Source organism: Gossypium arboreum, chromosome 4 (assembly GCF_025698485.1).
Source record: "Gossypium arboreum isolate Shixiya-1 chromosome 4, ASM2569848v2, whole genome shotgun sequence".
NCBI lineage: Eukaryota > Viridiplantae > Streptophyta > Magnoliopsida > Malvales > Malvaceae > Gossypium > Gossypium arboreum.
Window position 1 is genome coordinate 112,373,892 of NC_069073.1, and position 23,281 is coordinate 112,397,172.

A 23,281-nucleotide genomic window follows, 5' to 3' on the forward strand; every position below is an offset into this window, starting at 1 on the left:
AGATATAGAGTTAGTGGGGGAAATGACTAGTGAACAAACAAATTGGATATGCATGGAACTTATTGTCCCAGTAATCTCGAGTCCTTTCAATAAGACTAAAGCACAAGAGCAATATAACACAGAACCACCGATATAGGCAATAATGTTCACTACTAACTCAGTGGAGAAATGTTTTTTGATTGAAGAAGTTACAGAGAAAAATAAAGAGAAACCAATAGTCCCTTATGATAAGTCTTAATTGACCATCCTCAGCATGACCTTAGTTCTAAACCAAGCACCCCAAAAATTCAATGGTCTAGGAATTTTCCAGATGCTGAATAGATTTGGAAAATAATATATATAGACATGACTTATGATCACCGAGCAAGCCCTAATCAAGCTAGGCAACTAATGAGCATAGGCCTTAAGCTACGAGCATCTTGGAATGTTTGAACATTACAGGAGCCATTCAAAAAAATTATCTCCAACCAATTGGACAAAATCAAAAGGCCACAAATTCAGAACCCAAGTGAGATGGTTCAAAATTCTTTGCCAACCATCATCTCAATTGCGCCTAAAAAGCCATTTCTGATCGATGAGATGTGTAGAAATACAATGAGTAACAAGTATGAATCGTAATTCTTAACCTTCCTATGAAGCAAGAGTGTTAAGTGAAAATTAAAGTGGTTGTGCAGTTACGTAATACTACCAATAATTAATAGCTATGATCTGTGGAAAGAGTTGTTAGTTATTAAAGCAGGTCAGAAAAGGAAAGTTCAGGGAAAGAGACAATTGCAGATGAATAGAATGACATGATGGGTGTTGGATCAATACAAACAGAGATAATCTACAAGGAGCAAAGTGGTGTACATTAACTAAGCTGATGAACGAGTCCGACTGCAAAACCTAATATTTTTATGTAAAAACTCTTACTAATTGTACTAAATTGTATATTTCGCTAACCAATTCATTAAAACATTACATGTAGATCAAAGTCAGAATTCCTAAAGCACTCTGAATAGCGAACATTTAGGAAATTGACATCAACGTTGCGACACGGACATTCCGTGTCGCAACATGGTGGACAGAAGCAAAGAATTGCAAAAATCACATCGATGTCGTGACACTATTGCCCTGTGTCGCAACATGACAGAAAAAATCTAAAATTTTCAAAAATGCAAGGTGTATCGTGACATCGAACACCAGTGTCACAACATTGCTGCAATTTTCTGCAAGGTCAGCTCGACCCAATTGCGTAACATGACGTTTTAACCTTTAAAATACCCGAATTTTAACCTTAAAACTAATAGTTTTAAGTATAAAAAAAGACTTTTAAATTAAATTAACCTAATTTTAACACCCCAACTCTTCCAAAACCTCTCTATAACCCCCAACTTCCATACCCCTATTTTCCATCAAAAACCTAGGTTTCAAATCCTTCATTTCCAATATTAAAGACTATTGGAGGAAGCCGTCATCAATAGGTTGAAAAGGAAGCGCATACGAGTTCAAGGAGGTTGAGGTTAAGTGTATTCAACTGTATTTTACTATTCCATTGATTAATTGTTCATCCATATTTCTATTAGAAACCTTGTTTATAGAATGCCTCCGCGTAAAAACAAGAGAACTACTGTAACTGAAACACTAGATATTTTGGATCCCATTAGATTTCATCATTTGAATGCCGAAAAATATTTTCTTAAGTCATAAGGGAGACCTTTCATTTAGGAATGAGGGTTCGAACCCTCTACGGTCAACTGTAAGGAAACCTGGACTTTAGTTTGATATCACAGCTGGGAACAATTCTGTATCATTCCCAAAAAAATGATGTTATCCCGATAGTGCATGAATTTTATGCTTCACTTAAGCATCAAATAGTTCAAGATGGCACCGTGGCATATGTCACTACTGTTACAATCAGAGGGGTAGAAGTTCCCCTATTCCTCGGTGATATTTGTAAGTTTTATGACATCCTATTCTATGAAAAAGATTTCATTGATGGAGTAGATTTGATAGATTGCAAATTTTAGGCCAAATTCGAGGATGCCGACTAATTTCAATCATGCAAGTATGTTCCCTATTGCCAAAATATGGATGCAATTAATGGGAAGTCGAATTGCACCCACATTAAATGTTTCTAATTTTAATGTTTTCCGAGCTATTTTGTTGTATGGTATCTTGCAACGTAAAAAAATCTGTACAGGACGTTGGATTTTTAAGAAATAAAACGATGCATCCAGAGTCAGAAAGCCAAACTCTTCTTTCCTAACCTAATCGCAGCATTATGCTAAAAGATGAAAGTGCCAATGAGTGAAAATGACCAGTTCATCAAGCCAACAAAGAGCATAACTGGAGACACATTATACACACAATAAGTTAAGCTTCAGTGAAAGCAAATCAGTTAATGGAATCAAAGGAGGAAAGAAAAATTGGATGTTCTGGCTTCGCCCAAGCAGAAAGAACAAACAAAAGCCTGAAGATGAGCTAGAGGGAACACGGAGGCAAAGCTTGATGTAATGATTTGACGGATACAAGAGATAGGACTAGTCCTCCAGGAATTTGTATGAATAAACGGATTACAAGCCCCAAACTATCCACTTGGCCTATTTGACGCAGCACCAACCCATCATATAAAGGAAGGAGTAGCAAAGGGGAGGAGTCCGAAGATGGAGGGGATGCTTAGGATTCCCTAAGAATAGAAGATGAATATGAAGTGGCTTTCCAGCCGCAATTTTCTACTTTTAAGGGGCTCGTTATCCGAAGCCCAACTCACTATGTGCCTTCAACGAGTGGGAGCTCTCATAGAGAATATGCCAAAGGAAAAGGAAAAGCTTCGATGGAAAAGAGGCAATCTCCACGGTGGGACGATGAGGAAGATGATTGAACTTTGTTAAAATTTTATTTTTGAAGACTTGTATTAATTTTTGGATGATTTTGACTTGAACTTGGTAGGAATAGGATTAATTTTAGTAGTAGATTATTAGTTATATTGCATTTTGTTTAAAATTTCTATGTAGGAACCTATCGTGAAGGAGATACAAACAATTCGAGCTTTACACAATCAAAGGAGGAAGCACACACCATTAACAATTGAAGCGTCCACGATTAATTGGGTAACTTCTTTCCTTATCTTTTTATGGCTTGCATATTGAGGAAAATGTGTTGACTAAAGTGTGAGGGGCAATAAAGAAAGTTTGTTTTATATTTTACTTCTTTCTTTGATTTTTCTTTTTCTTTTGTATGCTTGAGCTTGTAGAAATACAAGTGATTAATGAGGAGTATGTACAAAGGTTAGTTATGGTTATAAATAAATTTTACATGATGGTAAGTTATTTTAATTTTTTTATTATTAGACTACTAAGTTCTGTATATTACATTGTAGATAGGAATTAAGCAATCAACTATACTAAAGGATATAGAAAATACAAGGAAACGAGCATAAATGGTTGAATTTGAGTTTGTTTGGTTGATTAAATTTGTGCATATTGAGATATTAAGGGATGACCTAAGGCATTGTTTGGATCACATCCAGAGCCAAAAAGCTTACCTTTTAGTTTTTCACCTTTAGTATCGATTTTTGAGCTTGTTGACACTTATTGATAAACCTCATTACAAACCCCGAGCCTAAAACATTAATTTGTATTTGCCCTTTTTTTTTTTTTGTCTGACCATACGTATTGAGGGTTAAATAGATACATCAAGATGGAGTTTGTAAAAATAGAGTGAATTAAGAAAGATTGGTATGATATGGGGACTATAGGTTAGCCTAAAAGTGCAAAACAAAAGAAAAATTCAAAAATAAATTCAATATGAGTAGAAAAAGTTCTTAAAAAGTAAAAAGCATTCGTGAGTGAGATGAACTGAAAAAGAAAAGTGACAAAGTCACAAGAATAGGAAAATCTCATTCATTAGTGCACAAAAACTTGTAGGCTAGCTGTAGCTCTATGATTTCCTATGTGGAGAAACAAGGAAGATGAGAAAAGGAGAAATAAGGAGGTGAGCAGGTAAGGGTCACTAAAGGGGGAGAATAGGTATCGGTACGATGTGCCAAACTATTTTCATGTTTGTAACCCCTCTTGATGCTTACTATTTTTGAATTCCATACCGGTCTTAAGCCTCAGAACAGTACAAGCCGAAAAGTCCTATGTGACCTAAATATTCTTATGCATGAATGGACATTACATTAAATGAATGCATAATCAAAAATTTATATTTTGCTCAAATAATCAAATTACTTGTATAATTTTTTAATGGAGTTATATAGGTAAGACCCTTAATGTTTGTTTACTTTGTAACATACTGAACTTAGATGTTTGTGGTTAAAAGTGGTAAATCAATTATTCACCATGTTAAAGTTATTTATGAATATGAAACACTTAGTCATGTGCTCCAAAGTCAATACTTGTATGATATCTGCTCAAGTAATGTCTTTTACTTATTATTCTTATTCATGTTGCTTGAGGAAAAGCAATGACTTAAGTGTGGAGGAGTTTGATTTGCCATAATTTGATGTAGCAGATTAAACTATTGTTCGCACTTTAGGAGCTTAAAATTAAGTATTACCATTAGGATCTTATTATATTTTAGTAAGTTTTGTTAAATTCAATAAAATGTGCAAATTGAGTCTTTTATTGACCTTAGGGGCTGAATGAGGCCTAAAGGTGAGCTAATAATCATTATAAGTGTGCAGAAAACCATGAGAAGGCATACTAAAAAGCTACTAGCCGTTATGTCGTAACATGATATGCTCAATGCATAACATAGGGAGCAAAATAGAGAAATCATGAAACTGCCTTCGATGCGTAACACAGCCTAAGGGTGTCACGACATACCCCTGAAGATATTCTAAAGAGGAGTATACTAACTCTTATGTCGTGACACATGTCTTGGTGTGTCGCGACATATACTCTGGATGGAAAATAACATGAGTCAGGGGGCATTTTGGTTCGCACAATCAAACTTAAAGCTTAGGAACGTCAGCTGACTTAGGGTTAAGGATGACAACCACATAAGATCTATAAATAGGCTCTTTTTTCACATGTAAAAGACACCAATTACTTAGCCTAGTTTTTTACTTTTAATTTCAGTTTAGCCTTTCTTCCTTTCTAGGTTTTAGATTTATTTTCAAGTTGTTCTTGTTATTTTCTAGAGATCTGATTTATGGAAGGCAATCAAATTTGTGGATTCATTTTATTCCTAATACAAATTAGGCGTTTTCTTAAACTCTATACTTCGATTCATTCTTCATGTTTTATTTTTACACCGTTTCTATATTGTTTATGAAAACTATGAAGAACTAATCCTTCTATTTAGAATTAGCGAGTGGAGGTATGATCCATTAATTTTTTTGTAGGGTTACTCAATAGAGGAGCTATTTGGGAAAGGAAGAACCTAAAATCCTAGGCCTAACAACCCTAGGAAGTCATCAAGGTGAGAATTAACCCAAAATTGGTATAGCCTATCCATGAACACCTTTACTCCAAGCCGGTCTAGACTGTGAGGTAGAAAGATAAGTAGTCATTGTCGACTCGTTATTTGAGCAAAAGATCGGAAGAACCTATTGAAATAGCGACTAGTTGATTGACGACGAACCCAAAATGATAGTTGATGGGGATTACCAAAGCGAGCTAATCACCCATAATCAGATTTAATTTATTTTACTTTTCGATCTCTTAAATTTTATTTCTTCATGTTATTATATTTTATTATTATAAAAATCTTAAAAACTCATTTTATTATGTTTTCGTTCTATAATTGATACATAGTACTAATTAGTTCTTTCGGTGTTTAAGTTAAAATTGGTCTAACACTTGGCTCCCTTGGGTACGATCCTCGGAGTACTCACCTACTCCATTGTAACTATATTACAACTGGACCAATATACTTACAGATACCGCTTACTAATATATCTTTTATTGTAGTATTCACACTCTGGATGTTAGTACATCTAAAGGCAGTCACATACTCGCGGCCTGTATTTCTATTTGTCATTTGATAAACATATTTCTATAAATTTCCCTCTGTATACATAAATTTGTCCTCGGTCTACCACCATGGCACCTTCCTAGCTTGGTCCCTCCTAACGCACTAATTCACTTCTCAAACCTACATACCAAAAGATGCATATGAGTTCAAAGGAGCTCAGTGGGCCTCACTCATTTTTTCCTTTAATTGGTGTGGTAGAATTCTTCGACTCAAGCATTTGGATTCCTTCTTAGACTTCGGCGAATACTTTTCTGATTCTTGGTTGGTAGTTAGCCATGTGTCAATCTCTACACTTAACCACATTTGACATATTTTACCTAATTGGTGGATCACAGACTTCACCTCATAATTTGAATCCCATTACACAATTTCCATACAGAAGGTAGTTAAATGCACTCCTCAAAATGGTATTCAACGAATGTTATTCTGGATGGATTCTTTTACAGGACCTAGCTATTATCAGAACACCAGTTACATTGTATATTCAAATCACTCTAGATAATCAAACTTGCTTAGAAGAATCTAACGTTTTAATCCAAGCATTAGAATCCCAAATAATGCCTTACATATGCCTAGGTTTTCCACAAGGATGGAATGACAACTCACCACGACAGCTTTCCAAATGATACGCCATAAAGGCTTTCCAAATGATACGCCACAAAGGCTTTTCAGGTAATCATGTTTACTATCTCAATGGACCATATTTGTGGATGCCATGGGACTTTTGCCACATGGTCTTATACCTTCATGCCCTATTGACGTAATAACATATGATGCCATGACCATGGACTTTTAGATACTCTTGACTTTGAGAAAATAAGCCTTCTAAAAGTAAGTACTTTTGGATACTATTACTCCTATTCTAACATGTTTTTGGGATTAGTGAAATTATGATATCAATATATATTTATATAAGTATATTAATGAATGTGTTGAAATCCCAAAGAATGGCATGTGGGTTTTCTAGGTTTTAAATAATTAATTTTTTATAATCAAATCAATATATTTCTTTATAATTGTACTATCCTAGTTTTAGAATTTTCATCTCTAAATGGTTAAAAACATAGTAAATATCAATACCAAAAATGACAAATTCCAATTTTTATAGCAAGTTTCCCATTCAATTGATTGTAACTCAAATGTAGGGCACTGAAATGCTACATTTTACCAATATCTAAAGGGAATCCCTTGAAAGTTAATTGCCACTAGGTTGAAGATAACTTGAGACTTGATACTTTTGAACGGGTAAACCTTTGACATAAACTCGGGAAAAACCATATACTAAAGCAATTGATCACATATGTTTTTGCAAATCTTCTCTATAAGAATTGTGTATATAAGAAAAAAAATTCATAAAATTAAAAAAAAAAACTTGGGTTTAGTAGACATGCTCAATAAAGAAAAAGACAAAAAAATTCAAACCCAATGAGATAGAGAGGCAGTTATAAAAAATGGAAACATTTTTAGAAGAAAAAAAATTGTAATGTTGAATATAAAATATGTAACACCCTTCGCTCAACCTTGTCGCCAGGTCCGAGCTAAAGGACACTACATTCATTGCCAGAGCAACTATCGATAATTTTTGCTAAATTTAACTAATCATACATGTAAAGAAGTATCATTCACATGCAAATTATGCAACACAATCGTTTACGGGTCCCATACAAGCTTATGAAAGCTCTTTTGCTAACTGAGCTTGAATTAAGACCAAATTGTAAAGTTTTGAAATTATCAGACCAATGTCGCGACTTCATAATTCCCACGTTGTGAAATCGTCAACTCAGTGAGTTACGTTGTGACATTAAGCATCTTCACATCGCGACGCCACTCACTATCAAACCAAGTTGCAATGTCAGAGATTCAAGGTCGTGACATTGCCCTCGTTTTATACAAAAATCACATTGTTACTTATTTCAAGTCATCAACCAAACATTTTTGAACTTCCATTTAAACTTGCTAACTTCAAGTTCACATCAATTAACCAATTTAAACAAAACATAACATTAATTAACTAGGCCAAATAACCAATTAACACTCTTTTACAATTCATGGTTCACAAAACTTAATCACCTATTCGACTTTAATATTTCAAGTCCTACTTCTAAAATTACATGATCATATGCTTCATTTGACAACTTAGAGTGGTTAAATTTGAATAATCTAGGTCCAGAAATACAATTGGCATTCATCATATTCAAACCAAGCATCAACTTAGCCAAATGACAAACTGGCAAATGCAAACACAAACATTACCAAAACCATATCCTTGGTACATACATTATGTTAACAATTCAAATAACATATTAATCTTATATACATGCCACAACATTATAACCAAAATGAGCATAACTTTACCGATTTGATGATAGTGTGAGTCTCTTTCTAATCTGACTCAAGAGTTCCACAAGGTGACAATCTACAAGGGAAAGAAACAACCAGAGTAAACATATCGAATGCTTGGTAAGTTCAATTGAAAAATACTATGGTTACCTTGTTCTCACATAAACATAAAAGAAAACCTTAGTTTGGCATAATGTTGGCTAGTACAAGGCATTCAGCCATTAACAAGGTGAGCTTTTAACAATGTCCAAGATCATCGAATACTACTTGTAAATTAAGCATACCAATTTATATTACTTTCTCATACTTATCACAATGGCATATTCAATCAACAAATCATAAATTCATATCAAGCATACATGATTCAATACAATCACCTCTCTCCACCATCAATTATATAAATGCATCAATTACAATCAAATCCATTCAATGAAAATTCAATCTGATTACAAATCCATTTCATCCTCTTTTCAAGTTTTCAATTTCATTTACATCGTTTCACCTGATTAACCTTAGTAAAACAGACTCAAATACATGAGTAAACTACACCACACCAAGTTGCTTGTCTAAGTTGAATATAGATATCATGTTACTTGTCTAAGCTAAACCTATTTCACAAAATACCCGAGAATCCGCAAAGAATGTTGGATCCCATTAAAATCTGTAATAATCCTCATACAAGTGCGCACAAGACCCTACTGGCATGTCAATCGTATCTTAACCTTTTACTAAGTTCACACGGGCATCAATTTCACATATTTCAATATCATCCTTGTAATTATCCATATTTCATATTTTACCTTATATATGATTGCATGTTTCAGTTACACGCCCTGTACACATTCAGACTTCCACATTTGTACCATATACTATTTCATTATAGTCAAATATCACATAACATTTCAATTCAATCCATTCTAGGTATATATGCCAAATTCAATGATGTTCCAATTATGTTCAAACATACGTATATATGAAATCAATCATAAAACAACACATAAAATAAAGCAAGATAGTAAGTACCATATGAACTTACCTGTTCAAAATGTGAAAAGAGTGAATACTTTAAGGACTAATCCACAATTTTAGTTTTTCCTTATTAACTCCACTTTGATCAAAATCTTAATCTATAGAATTATTTTATATAACCAATCAATACCAAAAAATTTTATACTATGCCATGATATGAATGATCCCATCTAATTCTATTTTTTTATTCCTCTCATATTTTACATTTTATTCAAATTAAAATATGATTTCATATATTCTTATTAGGGACCTTATACTTTTATTTCTAACATAATTTCATGACAAGTTTTACATTTATTCAATTTGATCCCTAATGTAACAAACTTAACAATTAAGTTAAATTAACTTTACAATCTAGTCCTTTCTCACATTCTAAACTTAAAATCTATCAATTTCAAGTCTAATCCTTCAACAAATAAACAATGGTAATTTTCTAAAACTTTAACGGTTTTCTAAGTTGGTACATGGGTTAGCTAAATTAAGTTCTCATGACTCCAATTCCATAAAAATTACAAGAAAAGAACTTGAATTTGTTTACCCATTGATGGCCAAATATTTTTAAAATTTCCATAGATTTTTCCCTTCTGGAAAGAAGAAACAAAATGAAAAATATGACATCTTTTTACACTAATTTATGCTTTTATACCTTGATTAAACCTTAATTAACTTAAGTTTTAATTAGTTTACTTTAATTATCATTAACCTTATTAGTGGAAAACAACATCATCAACCACTATCTTAGGATATAAATTATTTAGTTACGATTTTGGACATTTAGTTAATTGTTATTTAGGTCCTCAAGTCTTTTGATGATTAAAACTCTTTAGTGTTTAGACTTTACGATTTAGTCCCTACGCTTTAATTAACTATTTAATTGACAAAATTGCTCAACCAATCTTCAATATATTTTTATATTATTCTTGTAAATATTCATATTTAATATTGACAGATTTGGTTTACAAAAATGGGGTTTTGAAATCACATTTTCTGGTACAACTGAAAATTCGGCTTTTACAAAATAACCTTTTTAAAATATCAAGATAAGAATAAAAGAGATTATCAAGAAGGATTACAAAAAGTTTTTATCTATCAAGAAGTCAAGGTTGACGAGAGTTTTGGTATGTCAGTCAAACATGGTTAATGGTGTTGAAATCTGGATTCTTTGAGTTTTCGATCGAAGTAAGAACATGTCAGAGAAGGGTTACTGAAATGAAAACAAAAGATATAAAGAAAGGGTTTGTTTTTTTTTTTGAATTTTTTATATTCTAAAAAATCTTATAATTATAATTTTTTGAATTTTTAGAATCATAATCACATTGATAAAATGTGTAAAGATTGAAAGCTAACTTTGCTAAATCTTTTAGAATTATAACCAAATTGACTGAATGTAAGCTAAGTTTGTTATTATACCAATAAAATCATTCTTCTGTTTGGTGTTCAAATACATTTTAGCAATGAAGTGATCAGAATTTGAAGTTAACCTAAAGAGGTGAAGTTAACAATTTTTTTTCGTTAACTTCATCACCTCTTTAGGATTTAGCGTTTAGGGTTTAGGGTTTAGAACACCCTCAAATTTGAGAGATTATATAGGTAATTTATATAAGTCCTTTTCCCATCTAATTCCTCTAGTTAACTATTTGTCATTTTTAAAGAAAAAACATTTTGTAAGCTTTTCCCAATTCAATTATTAACTTAAGTCCTAACTTTCCCTCTACATAAAACCTTTTCTGTTTTGCTAAAACCTTCCAAAATCTTTATAATTAAACCAAATATTGAGGGGGAATCGACTCCCTTATTTGAAAAATTTTTTGAAGTGTTTTCCTTTACGGAACCGACCTGCACCTGCTCGAGGTATTGTTCCCGAGGTGTCTATGCTTGGTTTTAGTCTTTGATTTTTGTCTCTCTACTTCGAGAAGACCCCAAAGGGGTTTACAAAGTTTCGTCGGGAGGGCCTAGGCCCACCAAGGAATTGTTCTATCATTTTGGCCTTGGTGGGGTTTGAGCCTATAAGTCTACCAAGTGGTACTACTCTTACCCACTAAGACCCTTTAAGGGCATGGGTTCGAACCCTACCAAGGCCAAAATGATAAAATATTTCCTTGATGGACCTAGACACTTCCGTCGAAACTTCGTAAACCCCTTTAGGCTCTCCTCGAAATAGGAAGACAAAAACTTGGGGTCAAAACCAAGCATAGACACCCTAGGAACAACAGTTCCATCGTTGAAGGAGTGAGACACTCGAAAGTAAATACTCACTCTCAACAAAAAGGCGCCTTTTTTGTTGAGGGGGAACCGACTCCCTTATTGGTAGAATTATTTGAAATGTCGTCCTTTGGGATGTCGAACCGAACCTCGAATAGTAGAATTATTAGTCTTAGTGTGTCTATACTAGATTTTAGCCCCAGGTTATTATCTCCTTACTTCGAGGAGAGCCCAAAGGGGTTCATAGAGTTTTGGCGGGAGTGTCTAGGTCTACCAAGGAAATATTTTATCATTTTGGCCTTGGTGGGGTTCGAAGCCATGCCCTTAAAGGGTCTTAGTGGGTAAGTACACAAGAAGAGCCTAGTGGGTTCACTGAGTTTCGACGGAACGCCTAGGTCCATCAAGAAAATGTTTTATCATTTTGGCCTTGGTGGGGTTAGAACTAATGTTGTTAAAAGGGTTTTAGTGGGTAAGAACACTTTAAGGGCATAGGTTCAAACCCCACAAAGGCCAAAATGATAAAACATTTCCTAAGTGGACTTGGACGCTCTTGCGGAAACATCATGAACCCTTTGGGCTCTCCTTAGAGTAGGAAGACAAAAACACGGGATTAAAACTGAGCATAGAAACCTTGAGAATAATACCTTTACTATTTAAGGTCCAAGTCGATGTCTTAGAGGATGACACTTCAAAAATATCTTCAATAAGAAAGTTGATTCCTCCTCAACACCAACAATCAAGGTATTTAAATGGCCTAGAATCCCTGTAGCAAGCAAAACGAGAGAGTAATCCAATATACTTCGCTTTAAACTCCATTGGCTCAAATTCTCGTATCTTAACAACCATTACAAATTACCAAAAGTATCTATTTTGTTTCTCTTCTTACTTTTCCACACCAAATAAACTATATGCCATTCAAAGGTAAATCCAAAAATTCTACTTATTGAACTCATCCAACCCCATCTCATTTGAGGAGCAATCTATTCTGTGTTCAGCATATCTATTAGCGTTAAAGTATCCCCCACACAACAACCCTAGTTTCACTCAGTTTTCTTTTACATTTCATTTAACTCAATCCACAACCTCTTCTCCTCCAGCATACATTGTGCATACACATTCATTATGTGTCACTCAACCATTTTTAGAATTATTTGTGACATTTGGATATTTAATTGAAACAACGGATAAAAGAAGCTTTATATTAACCACATAAGTGAGACATTAATTTCTCTTGGTAAAACATAGTGGCTTTGGGTGCATGGGTGAAATTAGTTCACATGGATTTCCGAGAACAAGGTAAAGAACAAAGACGATAAAAGGAAGACGGGGTCCCTAGGCCTAGTACACTGAAAGGGTTGAGGATGGCATCTAAAAACCAAAAGGTATGACTCTAAGGTTTTATATTCTGCAGACCAAAAACCCTTCCCCACCCTCCCTTTGAAATCAATGAAAAGTGAACCCATTCACTGTTTCACTAAAGGAACGTGGCCACGTATATACTTTTTACACAGGAATCACTGTTTAGGCACTGTAGCTCTACCTCTTTCGATCCCGGCCCACATTCAGAGGATCTTTGTCAACCCCTTCAGTCCCGTACCTTTCTCGAATATATTTCGGGATCGCACATAGAGATAGAGGGGGCAATGGCATTGATTTGTGAGATTTTAGGCTTTGGGATGTATAGGGTTAGAACTACACTAAAAAAGTTGCATCTAACTGTCCATACTGAAATATGAGACATGGATGCCAACACAAATCAATTGAGGGCAGAGAAAGCAGTCGGCTATAGGGTCTGCTAATCCATGCAAATTACGAGTGAGAGAGAGGGAATGTTTAAAGCTGCTGCATGGCTATACATTATTATTTTTTCTTTCTTATTTCAACATATTTAAGTAAATATAATAGCTATACAACCTTGTTTGATTTGTTTTCTTCCTAAAGAATCTGATAATCATACCCTCATGTTTTTGCAGCTTTTACAGTAGTTTTTCTATCACTAACCCTCTTCCCGCAGTCGTTGTGTCTTAATTATCCATTTATCTTTATTTATTTTGGCTAAGATCTGTCTCTCTCTTTCTCTGTTTGATCAAAAAGGAAACAATATCTTTTTTCTTTTTTGCTATTAAATATATTTTAGTAACAAAATAACTTTGTACTGCGCACACCGATTGATAACATGCTTTAAATTTTAATAGCCTGCAAGATGACAAGGCAGCGGTCATTTGGCAACTAGGAGCTTCCAAGAGGATTGCTTCCTAATTAGCCTGCCTTTCTTTTATTCTTTTCTCTCAATATTATTTACTGAATCGTAGGTTTAAATTGCATTATTATAATTTATTTTCTTTTAATGCTTTGTTTTTATTTATATGTATGAAATTTCTAAATTATTTATTCGTAGTTTTTCTGTTCTTTGAGGTAATCTAGAAATCGAAAAAAAAATTATTGGAGTTGAGACAAAGTAAAGAAGTATGATCATGCATGATACTCTTTTATGTGCTTAACATTAGATGGAACTTTGTTGAGTATTTATTCTCTGAACTTTGAAAGTTGGGAGAAGAAAATTCTTGATTGGAAAGGAAAAGTCGTTACTACAATCAAAATGAACTATAATAGAATATTTTCACTGCCTTTTCAATGTAAGAAAAGTTTTTAAGTTTGATGGTTAGAGAAGAAAATAACTCTTGTGCCACAGGAGGTTTGGACATTTAAACTACAATAGTCTTAAAGTTACTTTTTCAAAAGAATATGGTGTAGAAGTCGCCAACAAGTAAAGAAAAATCTTGTGTGTTTTCAAGATCTTGTTTTTGAAGGCAAAAATTATAAATTTTGGATGGTAAAAATGGAGATACTCTTCATTTTATTATTTTTTTGAATGTTATGGAGTTAGTCAAATGAAGGATTAAAATATCTAGAAAAAGTTTCAAGAGAGCAACTTAAAAAATGAAATATATTCATTTTTCAGGGATTGTTATGGAGTGTAGATGATATTATTAAACGCTAGTACAGTTGGGTTATACAGTGCAAATCCATGCACTAGAAAGATCATCCCAGAAGGTTAAAACCACATAAAACTTCAAGTAGGACTGATAATTGGATCCGTTTATTTTTAGATGGAGTTGTTAAGGTCGATTTTGGGGATGTTGCCCGCGGGGGTATTATTAGCACTACAGGAAAATAGGGCTTTAGCGGCGTTTTATAATAAAACGCCGCAAAAATTGTAAAACACATAGCAATAGCGGCGCTTTTGGCAAAACGCCGCTAAAGACCAGAGCATTAGCGGCGCTTTTGGCAAAACGCCGCTAAAGACCAGACCATTAGCGGCGCTTTTGGCAAACCGCTAAAAACCAGAGCATTAGCGGCGCTTTTGGCAAAACGCCGCTAAAAGTCATATAATTCCTAAAACCTTAAACCCTAAAAAAATAATAAACACTAATCTATAACCCCTAAAATACTAAACCCTGAAATCCTAAAAACCTTAAACACTAAACTATAACTCCTAAAACCTTAAACTCTAAAAAATATCATATGGATGTTGATATGTATATACATAGATATTAATGTAAAAGCTTATGTTCATAATAAATTATGGAATTAAAACTGAATGGGGTTTGAAACGATATCACATACAATTAAAGAATTTCAATTTGAAAGAGTGTAGCTTAAAATTGAATGGGGTTTGAAAGGGAAGAAAAAGGTCTAAACCTTTGAAACATGAACTACAATTGAACAACATTGGTGTGTTGGCATACAAATTAGACGACATGTTTGATGGTATTGGGATGTCACCCAACTGTTGACTGAGTCTTAGCAATTAACATTCAACGCCAAAAACGAGTAATAAAACCTTCAAACCAGACAACCACCTCTGGTCTTTCGGGACCAACGGTCTTTTTGTCTTGGCTCTTTCGTAACAACATTTTCATGCCCTCGTAATATTTCGCTACCATGTCTCACTTTTTTCTTTCTAAATATTTTTTTATATAATTACTTTAATTTGGTCTGACCAATATGATGTACTTGTTTTACAAAAAATGATTTACAGATAATTCTTTTTCATATTTTTTGGGTATTTTCATATTAATATTTGTATAATTTTATTATTTAAATAGAATTAAGACAGAGCCACCAATCCAAAAGGAATGGAGCAAAGGTGGAAAACTTCAGTCACAATAAATCTATTTTAAAAACCAAAATCTATTTTATTAAACAAGTTGAGACTCGAATATTTCTTAATGAATAAACAATTTATAAATATAAGAATTTTTACTTTCAACTATGTTTAAAAAAAAACCAAAAATCAAAACATGTTTTATATGAAAAGATTGTTTGAAAAATTAAGAGTCTCTATGATTTTTCTAAATTATATTAAGATATCAATCTCATCAAATTTATACTAAATTTTTAGTGTTTAATTCAAATTTTAGAGTTGATTTTATGAAAGTTAATTTCTAATATTATTAGGTTTGAATTTTTCGTGATTTTATTAATTCAATAAATTAATATTTTAAATTTTGTCTAAAAGGAAATTCATATATTCAAACATTTTTTTATTCAATAAAAAATCAGCAAAAAATAAACAATAGTGACGTTTTTATATGAAAACGCTGCAAAAATATTTTTTTTCAAACATCACGCCTTTTATCCCTAAAATTTCCCCTCGTTGAACCCTTAATTTTTCCCCCCTAAAATCATTTTTTTCCCTTCATCTTAACCCATTTCAAATTTCCTTCCTTCATTGATTTTTATGTCTTTTTTTTTTAAATCTCTATCTCTCTGCAACATATATCAGTTAAAGCTTCAACCTTTCTACCCAAATACAAGATTTTGATTTTAAAAAAGCGTCAGTCTTCTTTTGTGTATAAATCACGAGATTTGTTTGGTTTCTAAGAAAATATTTTATTCGTGTTTGATTTAAAGAGTTACCCACTTGATACACAATCGTTGAGGCTCTATAAAGTCTTAATTCCACCTCTTCGTTTCATTTTCCCGAGAAAATGTTGGACTTGACGGAAAATCCCAAGTTGGTAAGTATAATCTCTCTGGGTTTTCTTCATTTTTCCCCCTTATTTGCTTTGAAGTTTAGATTTTTGTTGCTAAATTGGTAAGCTTGATCTTTGTAGAATGATTTCTTTTCTGCCCTGTATTTTTTTTTGGTTGAGAATTAACCCTTTTTGTAGAAATCAAGGTTTGACTTTTGAGGGGATTATCGTCTACCTTTCTTCTTTTTTTGCTATTAATCGTAGTAACTCTTGGGGTGGTATACTTTGAGGATTGACAAGGATTCTTCGATATTTCCTTTGGTTAGTGTTGATATTAAATTAAAATTTTACCAGAATAGCCGCCTCTGTCATTTCTTTGCTTTTAAGCTAGGAGAGTTTAGTTGATTGAGAATTCTTTATGCATATTCAATTCAATTCTTGATTTGTGGTGTGTTTTTAAGTGTGGATGTAATTATTTCGAGTAAAAGGGTGATGGAGTTAGTTGAGTTTTGGTTGAAGATTGTTTTTATAATCTTCTTCTTTTTTGAGGAAGTAGAAATTAGGAATCAGTGTTCTTACTGAGGTATTAACAGTTTTCTGGTTTTATAAAGGTTTTTTAATGGTGATTATTGCTGCTAATATTTTACATTCCTCACTTATTCTCGACAGGACAGATCCTTCAAAGGCAGAGAGAGGAGCTGAGGCAACCAACTAAGAGTTAGATATCCTGAATGCATGCATGGATCCGAGTATTAAACGTATGCCTTCTATGCCCTTCCTTTTTTATCTCTGCATATGATAGTTCAGTGCTATGCTCAAAAGTTGATAGTTACCTGTAAAATTGTCAAAATCTCAAAGCTTTCAGGAGTTTTATTGCTTTTCGTATTTTGTTATATGTGCGTTAGTTTACGAATTACAATTAATCAGCTAAAGTAATTGCTAATGAGGACCATCTATTATGACTTCCATATTATATGCAATGCTGCTTTTGCATAAAAAAACTGAAAAATTCAACCAAATGTGAATTCTAGTGCATGGTTATAAGCAGTAATCACGAATCCTACAAAGTTACTGTCCTGCACATTCAACTTGTGGACCGATTTATTGCATTCATACGAATGGCTAACTGATGTGTATTTCAGTTATAGCCTTTGTTTCAGTCTGACATGAAGTTAAACCACCAACATCCGCCTTAGTTCATGCTGACTGACACCACCATTAGGCCAGTCAATGTGTTGTATTTAGCCTCTTTGAGTAAAGTTTATTTTAAAAAAATGTTTGTTTATATTTTTAAATCATGGTTAGCAACTTGGTTAATGCAGAGCACTTAACAGAAGCAGTTGGTAAATAATTGAATAACTTTGTTTCAGTCTGACGGAAAATCTCAAGTTGGTAAGTATTATATTGTTGTTTTAATTATATAATTGAATAAATGTATAAGTTTGAGCTTAAAATTGTTGTTAGTTTTGTGTTATAATTTGTTCCAAAGTTAATTTTTTACCCAGAACATGCTCTGTATCTATTATTTTGTTCCTTGAAACAACTCCTTAATTTTTTATACTAATTGTTCCTTGAAATAGTTCATCTCGTTATGTGCACAAGTATTTAAATGTTCATGATAGCAGCTGGTATTTTTTTTTATTTTTGCAAGAGAAATTATAGCTCTAATTAATTTATATGGAGGACAAAATGAAATGAAAAAGGTAGAAAGAAAGGAACTCTAGCTGTCTCAAGTCCCTACTAAATTTCGGTGCTCTAGTAGTCCTTCCTTTTCTTGGTTAATGAATCCTAAAATTATATATTAGTAGTAAATGTTGCAAATTGAAGTGTTTAAGTACTGCAAATTGAAGTGTTTAGTTGCTGGAAATTGAGATGTTTTATCGCTGTAATTGAGGTGTATAAATGTTGTTAATTGAAATGTTAAAGTGCTGCAAATTGAAGTGTTTGAATGCTGTAAATTGAAATGTTTAAATGCTGTAAATTGAAGTGCTTAAATGTTGCAAATTGAAGTGTTTAAGTACTGCAAATTGAAGTGTTTAGTTGCTGGACATTGAGATGTTTTATCGCTGTAATTGAGGTGTATAAATGTTGTTAATTGAGGTGTTAAAGTGCTGTAAATTGAAGTGTTTAAATGCTGTAAATTGAAGTGCTTAAATGTTGCAAATTGAAGTGTTTAAGTACTGTAAATTGAAGTGTTTAGTTGCTGGACATTGAGATGTTTTATCGCTGTAACTGAGGTGTATAAATGTTGTTAATTGAGGTGTTAAAGTGCTGCAAATTGAAGTGTTTGAATGCTATAAATTGAAGTGTTTAAATGCTGTAAATTGAAGTGCAGTTAAATGGTATTTATTGCATATCAGTATATGTACGTAAGCAGCAAATATAGCTTAAAATCATCTTGAGCTCATTTCGGTTATTTTGGAATTTGATTTCAGGTTAAAATAGTGAAATGCACTGTGAATGACATACCGATGGACATCTCTTTCAATCAAACGGCTGGTCTATCTGCACTTTGCTTTCTGGAGAAGGTATCATCTAATCCTGTCCAACATTGATATGTTTAGAATCTGTTTCCATTCCAAACATTGTGGATGTGGTAATCATAATTCATATAATTCACTTGATGCAAAAGATTATTCAAAAGTATAATTCTAAATGGTACATTGTTTCATTTTCTGGCATTAAATTCTAAGTAGTTTGATGATCTTCGTTTGGTATGTGGCATTTTATCCTTTTTGTCTTCCATATCACTACTAACCGACAGAGTGAATTTTAGCTTTTCCTCTTTCTTTTCCCCCTTATATTTCATTCATTTCTAAATCCTTTAAGATTTTACCGGATTTAAGAGAAATTAATGTTTCTTTAACAATTATATTTGTTTGTTTGTTTTCATTTAATAGAAATTAATGCTTTGGATTTAGTCTAAAATCTCTCATTTCACCTTTTCCCCCACTGTTACTTAAAATTTACTGCTGCAGCCTTGAGGAATCCCCAATCCCATCTCCATCACTCTCCATGCATTAATTCCTATAGCAATATCAAGGGTGGCAAGTTTAATTGACACATGACTTCTTTTGAACTGTTTGTTTTTCAGGTTGACCAGCTAATTGGAAAAGATCATCTTTTCAAACGCAGTATTATTTTGATCAAGGCCTGGTGCTATTACGAGAGCCGGATCTTTGGTGCACACCATGGCTTGATTTCTGCATATGCATTAGAAACAATGATTTTATATATCATTAATGTCTTTCATTCATTCTTATTTTGTTCTATTTGTATTTTATTAGATTTCTGGTGTAGTATGATAAGTGCGGTATTTTGTTTGGCGGGATGTATTTATATCATAGATTATTCTTCTTCTCAATATTTTGATAATAAATTTTAATTTTTTATATTTTTCAGGATTTTTACAATATTTTATAATATTTTATTTTTTTTTAATTTTTATGACCTTTAACGGCGTTTGTGGGAAAAGCGCCGCTAAAGGTCTTGACCTTTAGCGGCGTTTGTGGGAAAAGCGCCGCTAAAGGTCCTGACCTTTAGCGGCGCCTTTTTAAATAATCGCTGCAAAATTTAGCGGCGCCATCTATAGCGGCGTTTTTTGCGGCGCTTGCAAAAACGCCAAGAATAGTTTTAGTGGCGCTTAAAAACGCCGCTAAAGGCCTAAAAAAACGCCGCTAAAAGTCAATTTTGCTGTAGTGTAGGTATCAACATGGGAATTGGATTATTGGTTTTAATAGATGGTTGAGAAAGTGTTCTTTCTTTAATGCTCAGATTTGGAGTTTTTTAGATGGCCTGTCTTTTTTTCAAAGCGGAAGGTATAATAAAGTTTTGATTTGGATAGACAGCTTGGAGGTTTTTAGGAAGCATCTTTAAAGACATCTCATTTTTCAGGAAGCATCTTTGGAGGTTTTTAGGAAGCATCTTTAAAGACATCTCATTTTTTAGGAAGCTTCTTTAAAGACATCTTATTTAGCTCTAATCAGACGTATTCAATACCTTCTGTTGAAAACAAGTCTTTGGAAATTTGAAATATTTCTAGAGAGAAAAACTTAAAAGCAAATAGTATCGTTAAACTGGCTTTCGACAAGAATGCAAGACTATAACTGTTTGCAGCATGTCCACTTAATATTTCTAAATAGTTTTGTTAAACTCTTCTGTTTGTTTTTACATAAAAAATTTTAAAGAAAAAAATTATGGGTATTGTTCTTAGATGAATTAAAGAGGAGTCCTGAATTGCATATTTTCTATAATTATAAAAATAGATAAATATAAAAAAACCTTAGAGATCGTAGACTAAAAATTTGAAAAAGACACATGGGTGAAAATTGTTAATCCTAATCTCTCAAAAGATACTTTGAGAACAAAAATAAAATAGAAAGCAAAAATGAGCAACGTGAAGAGTGGCTTTTGCAAAAGTCTATGGCAAAATGATATTGTGATTGGTGGTGGAACTTTTTTCTTGAAACTTTCTAAGGGTGTTTGTTTATTTGTTAAGTAAACTATTCAAATTGTTATTTGGTTTGATTATAAAAAAAAAATATTAATTTCATGATGGTTGTTAGATCAATTAAAAATTATAATCAGTCTACTATTAAAATATATTTGGTTATTAAAAATTTAACCGATAATTAAAATCTTTTATAAATTTAACCCTAACATTTATACATTATATAAAATTGATCTTGATTCTAAAAATTTTAAAACATCACTAAGAAAATCATATTAAAAAAAAAACAACCCAACCCCTCTATTTTTGTTTCATTTCCGTCCATTTTAAAATTACAAAAAAATATTAATAATTATTAAAATGTTATAAAGAATTTAGTAATAATAATTAAAATGCTAGTACGTGGCTTATAAAATTGTTTTAAGTAAATGCACATAATGCATAATAACATAAATGAAATCAAAGTATTACCCAACATAATTCTATAGGTTATACCCGAATAATTTAATCCGAAAGAAAAATTAATATTTTCATCACCGATGACCAAAAAAAAAAAAAAGATCAAATCCAATTCGACCATATAAATAAAAATGGAAAGTGAATTTGTTTAAGTGCATTGGAGGTATTTTATGGGTATCTGGTACTTGGCTGGTAGAGGCGCATCTATGTCATCACTAAATTTGGGTTTAATGGACCACATGCTTTAAGGAAGAGATTTTGGACTATTTTCGGATATATGGAAAAAAATGTGGATTTGGGCCGTCGGGAGTCTTTATGGATATATGTTTTTTTTTTTCTGAAATTTCAAGAAATCAATTATGATAATATACATATGCAAAATAATAAATGGTTGTTTGTTAGTGAAAACTTTTAAGGCTCCGCTTGTTTGCAGGTAAAATATTTTTCGGAAAATGATTTCTGAAAAATAATTTCTTGGAAAATGATTTCTGAAAAATGATTTACTTTTCTGGTGTTTGGATGAATCATGTAAAATATTTTCATTGTTTGGCGATTTCAAAATATTTTCCTGAAAAGTTGTTTTAATAAAAATTATATATTTAAGAATTTATTATCTTTTCTTTGTTTGATTGAGTTTACTTTATACATATATATATTAATAAATTTATATTTTAAATTGTTTTTACATGTATTGCAATGATTTATTTATAAATAAATAAATCATTTTAAATATATAATAATAATTAATTATTAAATTAGAATATTAACCGTCATAAATTGAAAAAACTAAAGTCAAATAAATTATTTGTAATTGTGTTATAAAAATTAAAAATAAGGATTTAATAATTATAAATTAGCTTCCAAACCACACTTAATACTAGAAATTAATAATATTATCCAAATACATAATTAGTATTACACCACATGATAACAACAACATTATCCAAGTGCATAACTAATATTACACCATATGATAACTAATATTACACCACATGATAGCAACAATTTTGTCCAAGTGCATAACTAATATTACACCACATTAAAAGTATCAATATCTTCAACCTTGAGAAAATTTTTGAAGCCAAATTTTTCTATGCTTCTTACTTTTAACTAAAAAAAGCTTTTGCCTCAGATTCATGACTCACTAAATAATCAAACACAGAACAAAGGAAGTCATCATCAAATCCTTCTACCTCCATTGACATCACTTCTTCGTAAAGATGTGGTGTCTTATCCGCAATAAATTGTTCCAAAGCATTAGCAATTTTGCCAAGTTGTTCACCCACAAATTTAATTTGTTCATCATTGACACTTTCTTGAGCCTTTTTTCTTTTACGTTTGGATGTGCCAGATGAAGATACATTTGTTCTTACCTTTTCAGTCGCTTCATTCTCACAGTCTATAGGCACTGAATCTATGTTATCATCATCCAAATCTATGTCAGCAAATGTTCTGGCAAAACTCCCTATTGCCATATCTTTGCCAACAACCAAAGCCATTTCATCATAATGATCAATGCTTTTATTCAAAAATGGCTCATACTTCTTGTGCACCTGTTGGATATTATACAAAATTAGAATAACAAGTAAAAAATAATTGAAATATACTTACCATATATATACATATATTACCATTACTGCTGCATCATATGTCGCTCTATCACATGTGATCATTTTCATGTTATCATCCCATCCAAAACCACTTTCACCCCGAATTGTGCATATAATCTGCCACTATTTTTTTACAGTCCTCAAATGATTTTCCACATATTTTGCATCGCATTGGACTTGAAATTTTTCAGAAATAGCTTCGACAACTCGATTAATAGAAACTGCTTTGAAAGTATTAGAAGGCTTAT

The 23,281-nt window shown here is 32.3% G+C and overlaps 1 protein-coding gene across 9 annotated transcripts; it reads left to right on the forward strand.

Moving 5' to 3' along the window:
- Positions 1-16,164: 16,164 nt before the first annotated feature.
- LOC108459577 (uncharacterized) lies at positions 16,165-19,905 on the forward strand. 9 transcript variants are annotated; one of them, XR_008281660.1, is made up of 6 exons: positions 16,165-16,559; positions 16,713-16,835; positions 17,184-17,272; positions 17,837-17,906; positions 18,950-19,042; positions 19,609-19,905. XR_008281660.1 is itself a non-coding variant. In XM_053027168.1 (3 exons), exons 1-3 carry the CDS (start codon positions 17,246-17,248, stop codon positions 19,897-19,899), a joined length of 411 nt encoding a protein of 136 aa, XP_052883128.1. In that variant the 5' UTR covers positions 17,183-17,245; the 3' UTR covers positions 19,900-19,905. The 9 variants fall into 9 exon arrangements, 1 of the variants encoding a protein (XP_052883128.1); XR_008281661.1 differs by having other exon boundaries at positions 17,189-17,272; XR_008281664.1 differs by lacking the exon at positions 17,837-17,906.
- The last annotated feature ends 3,376 nt before the right edge of the window (positions 19,906-23,281 follow it).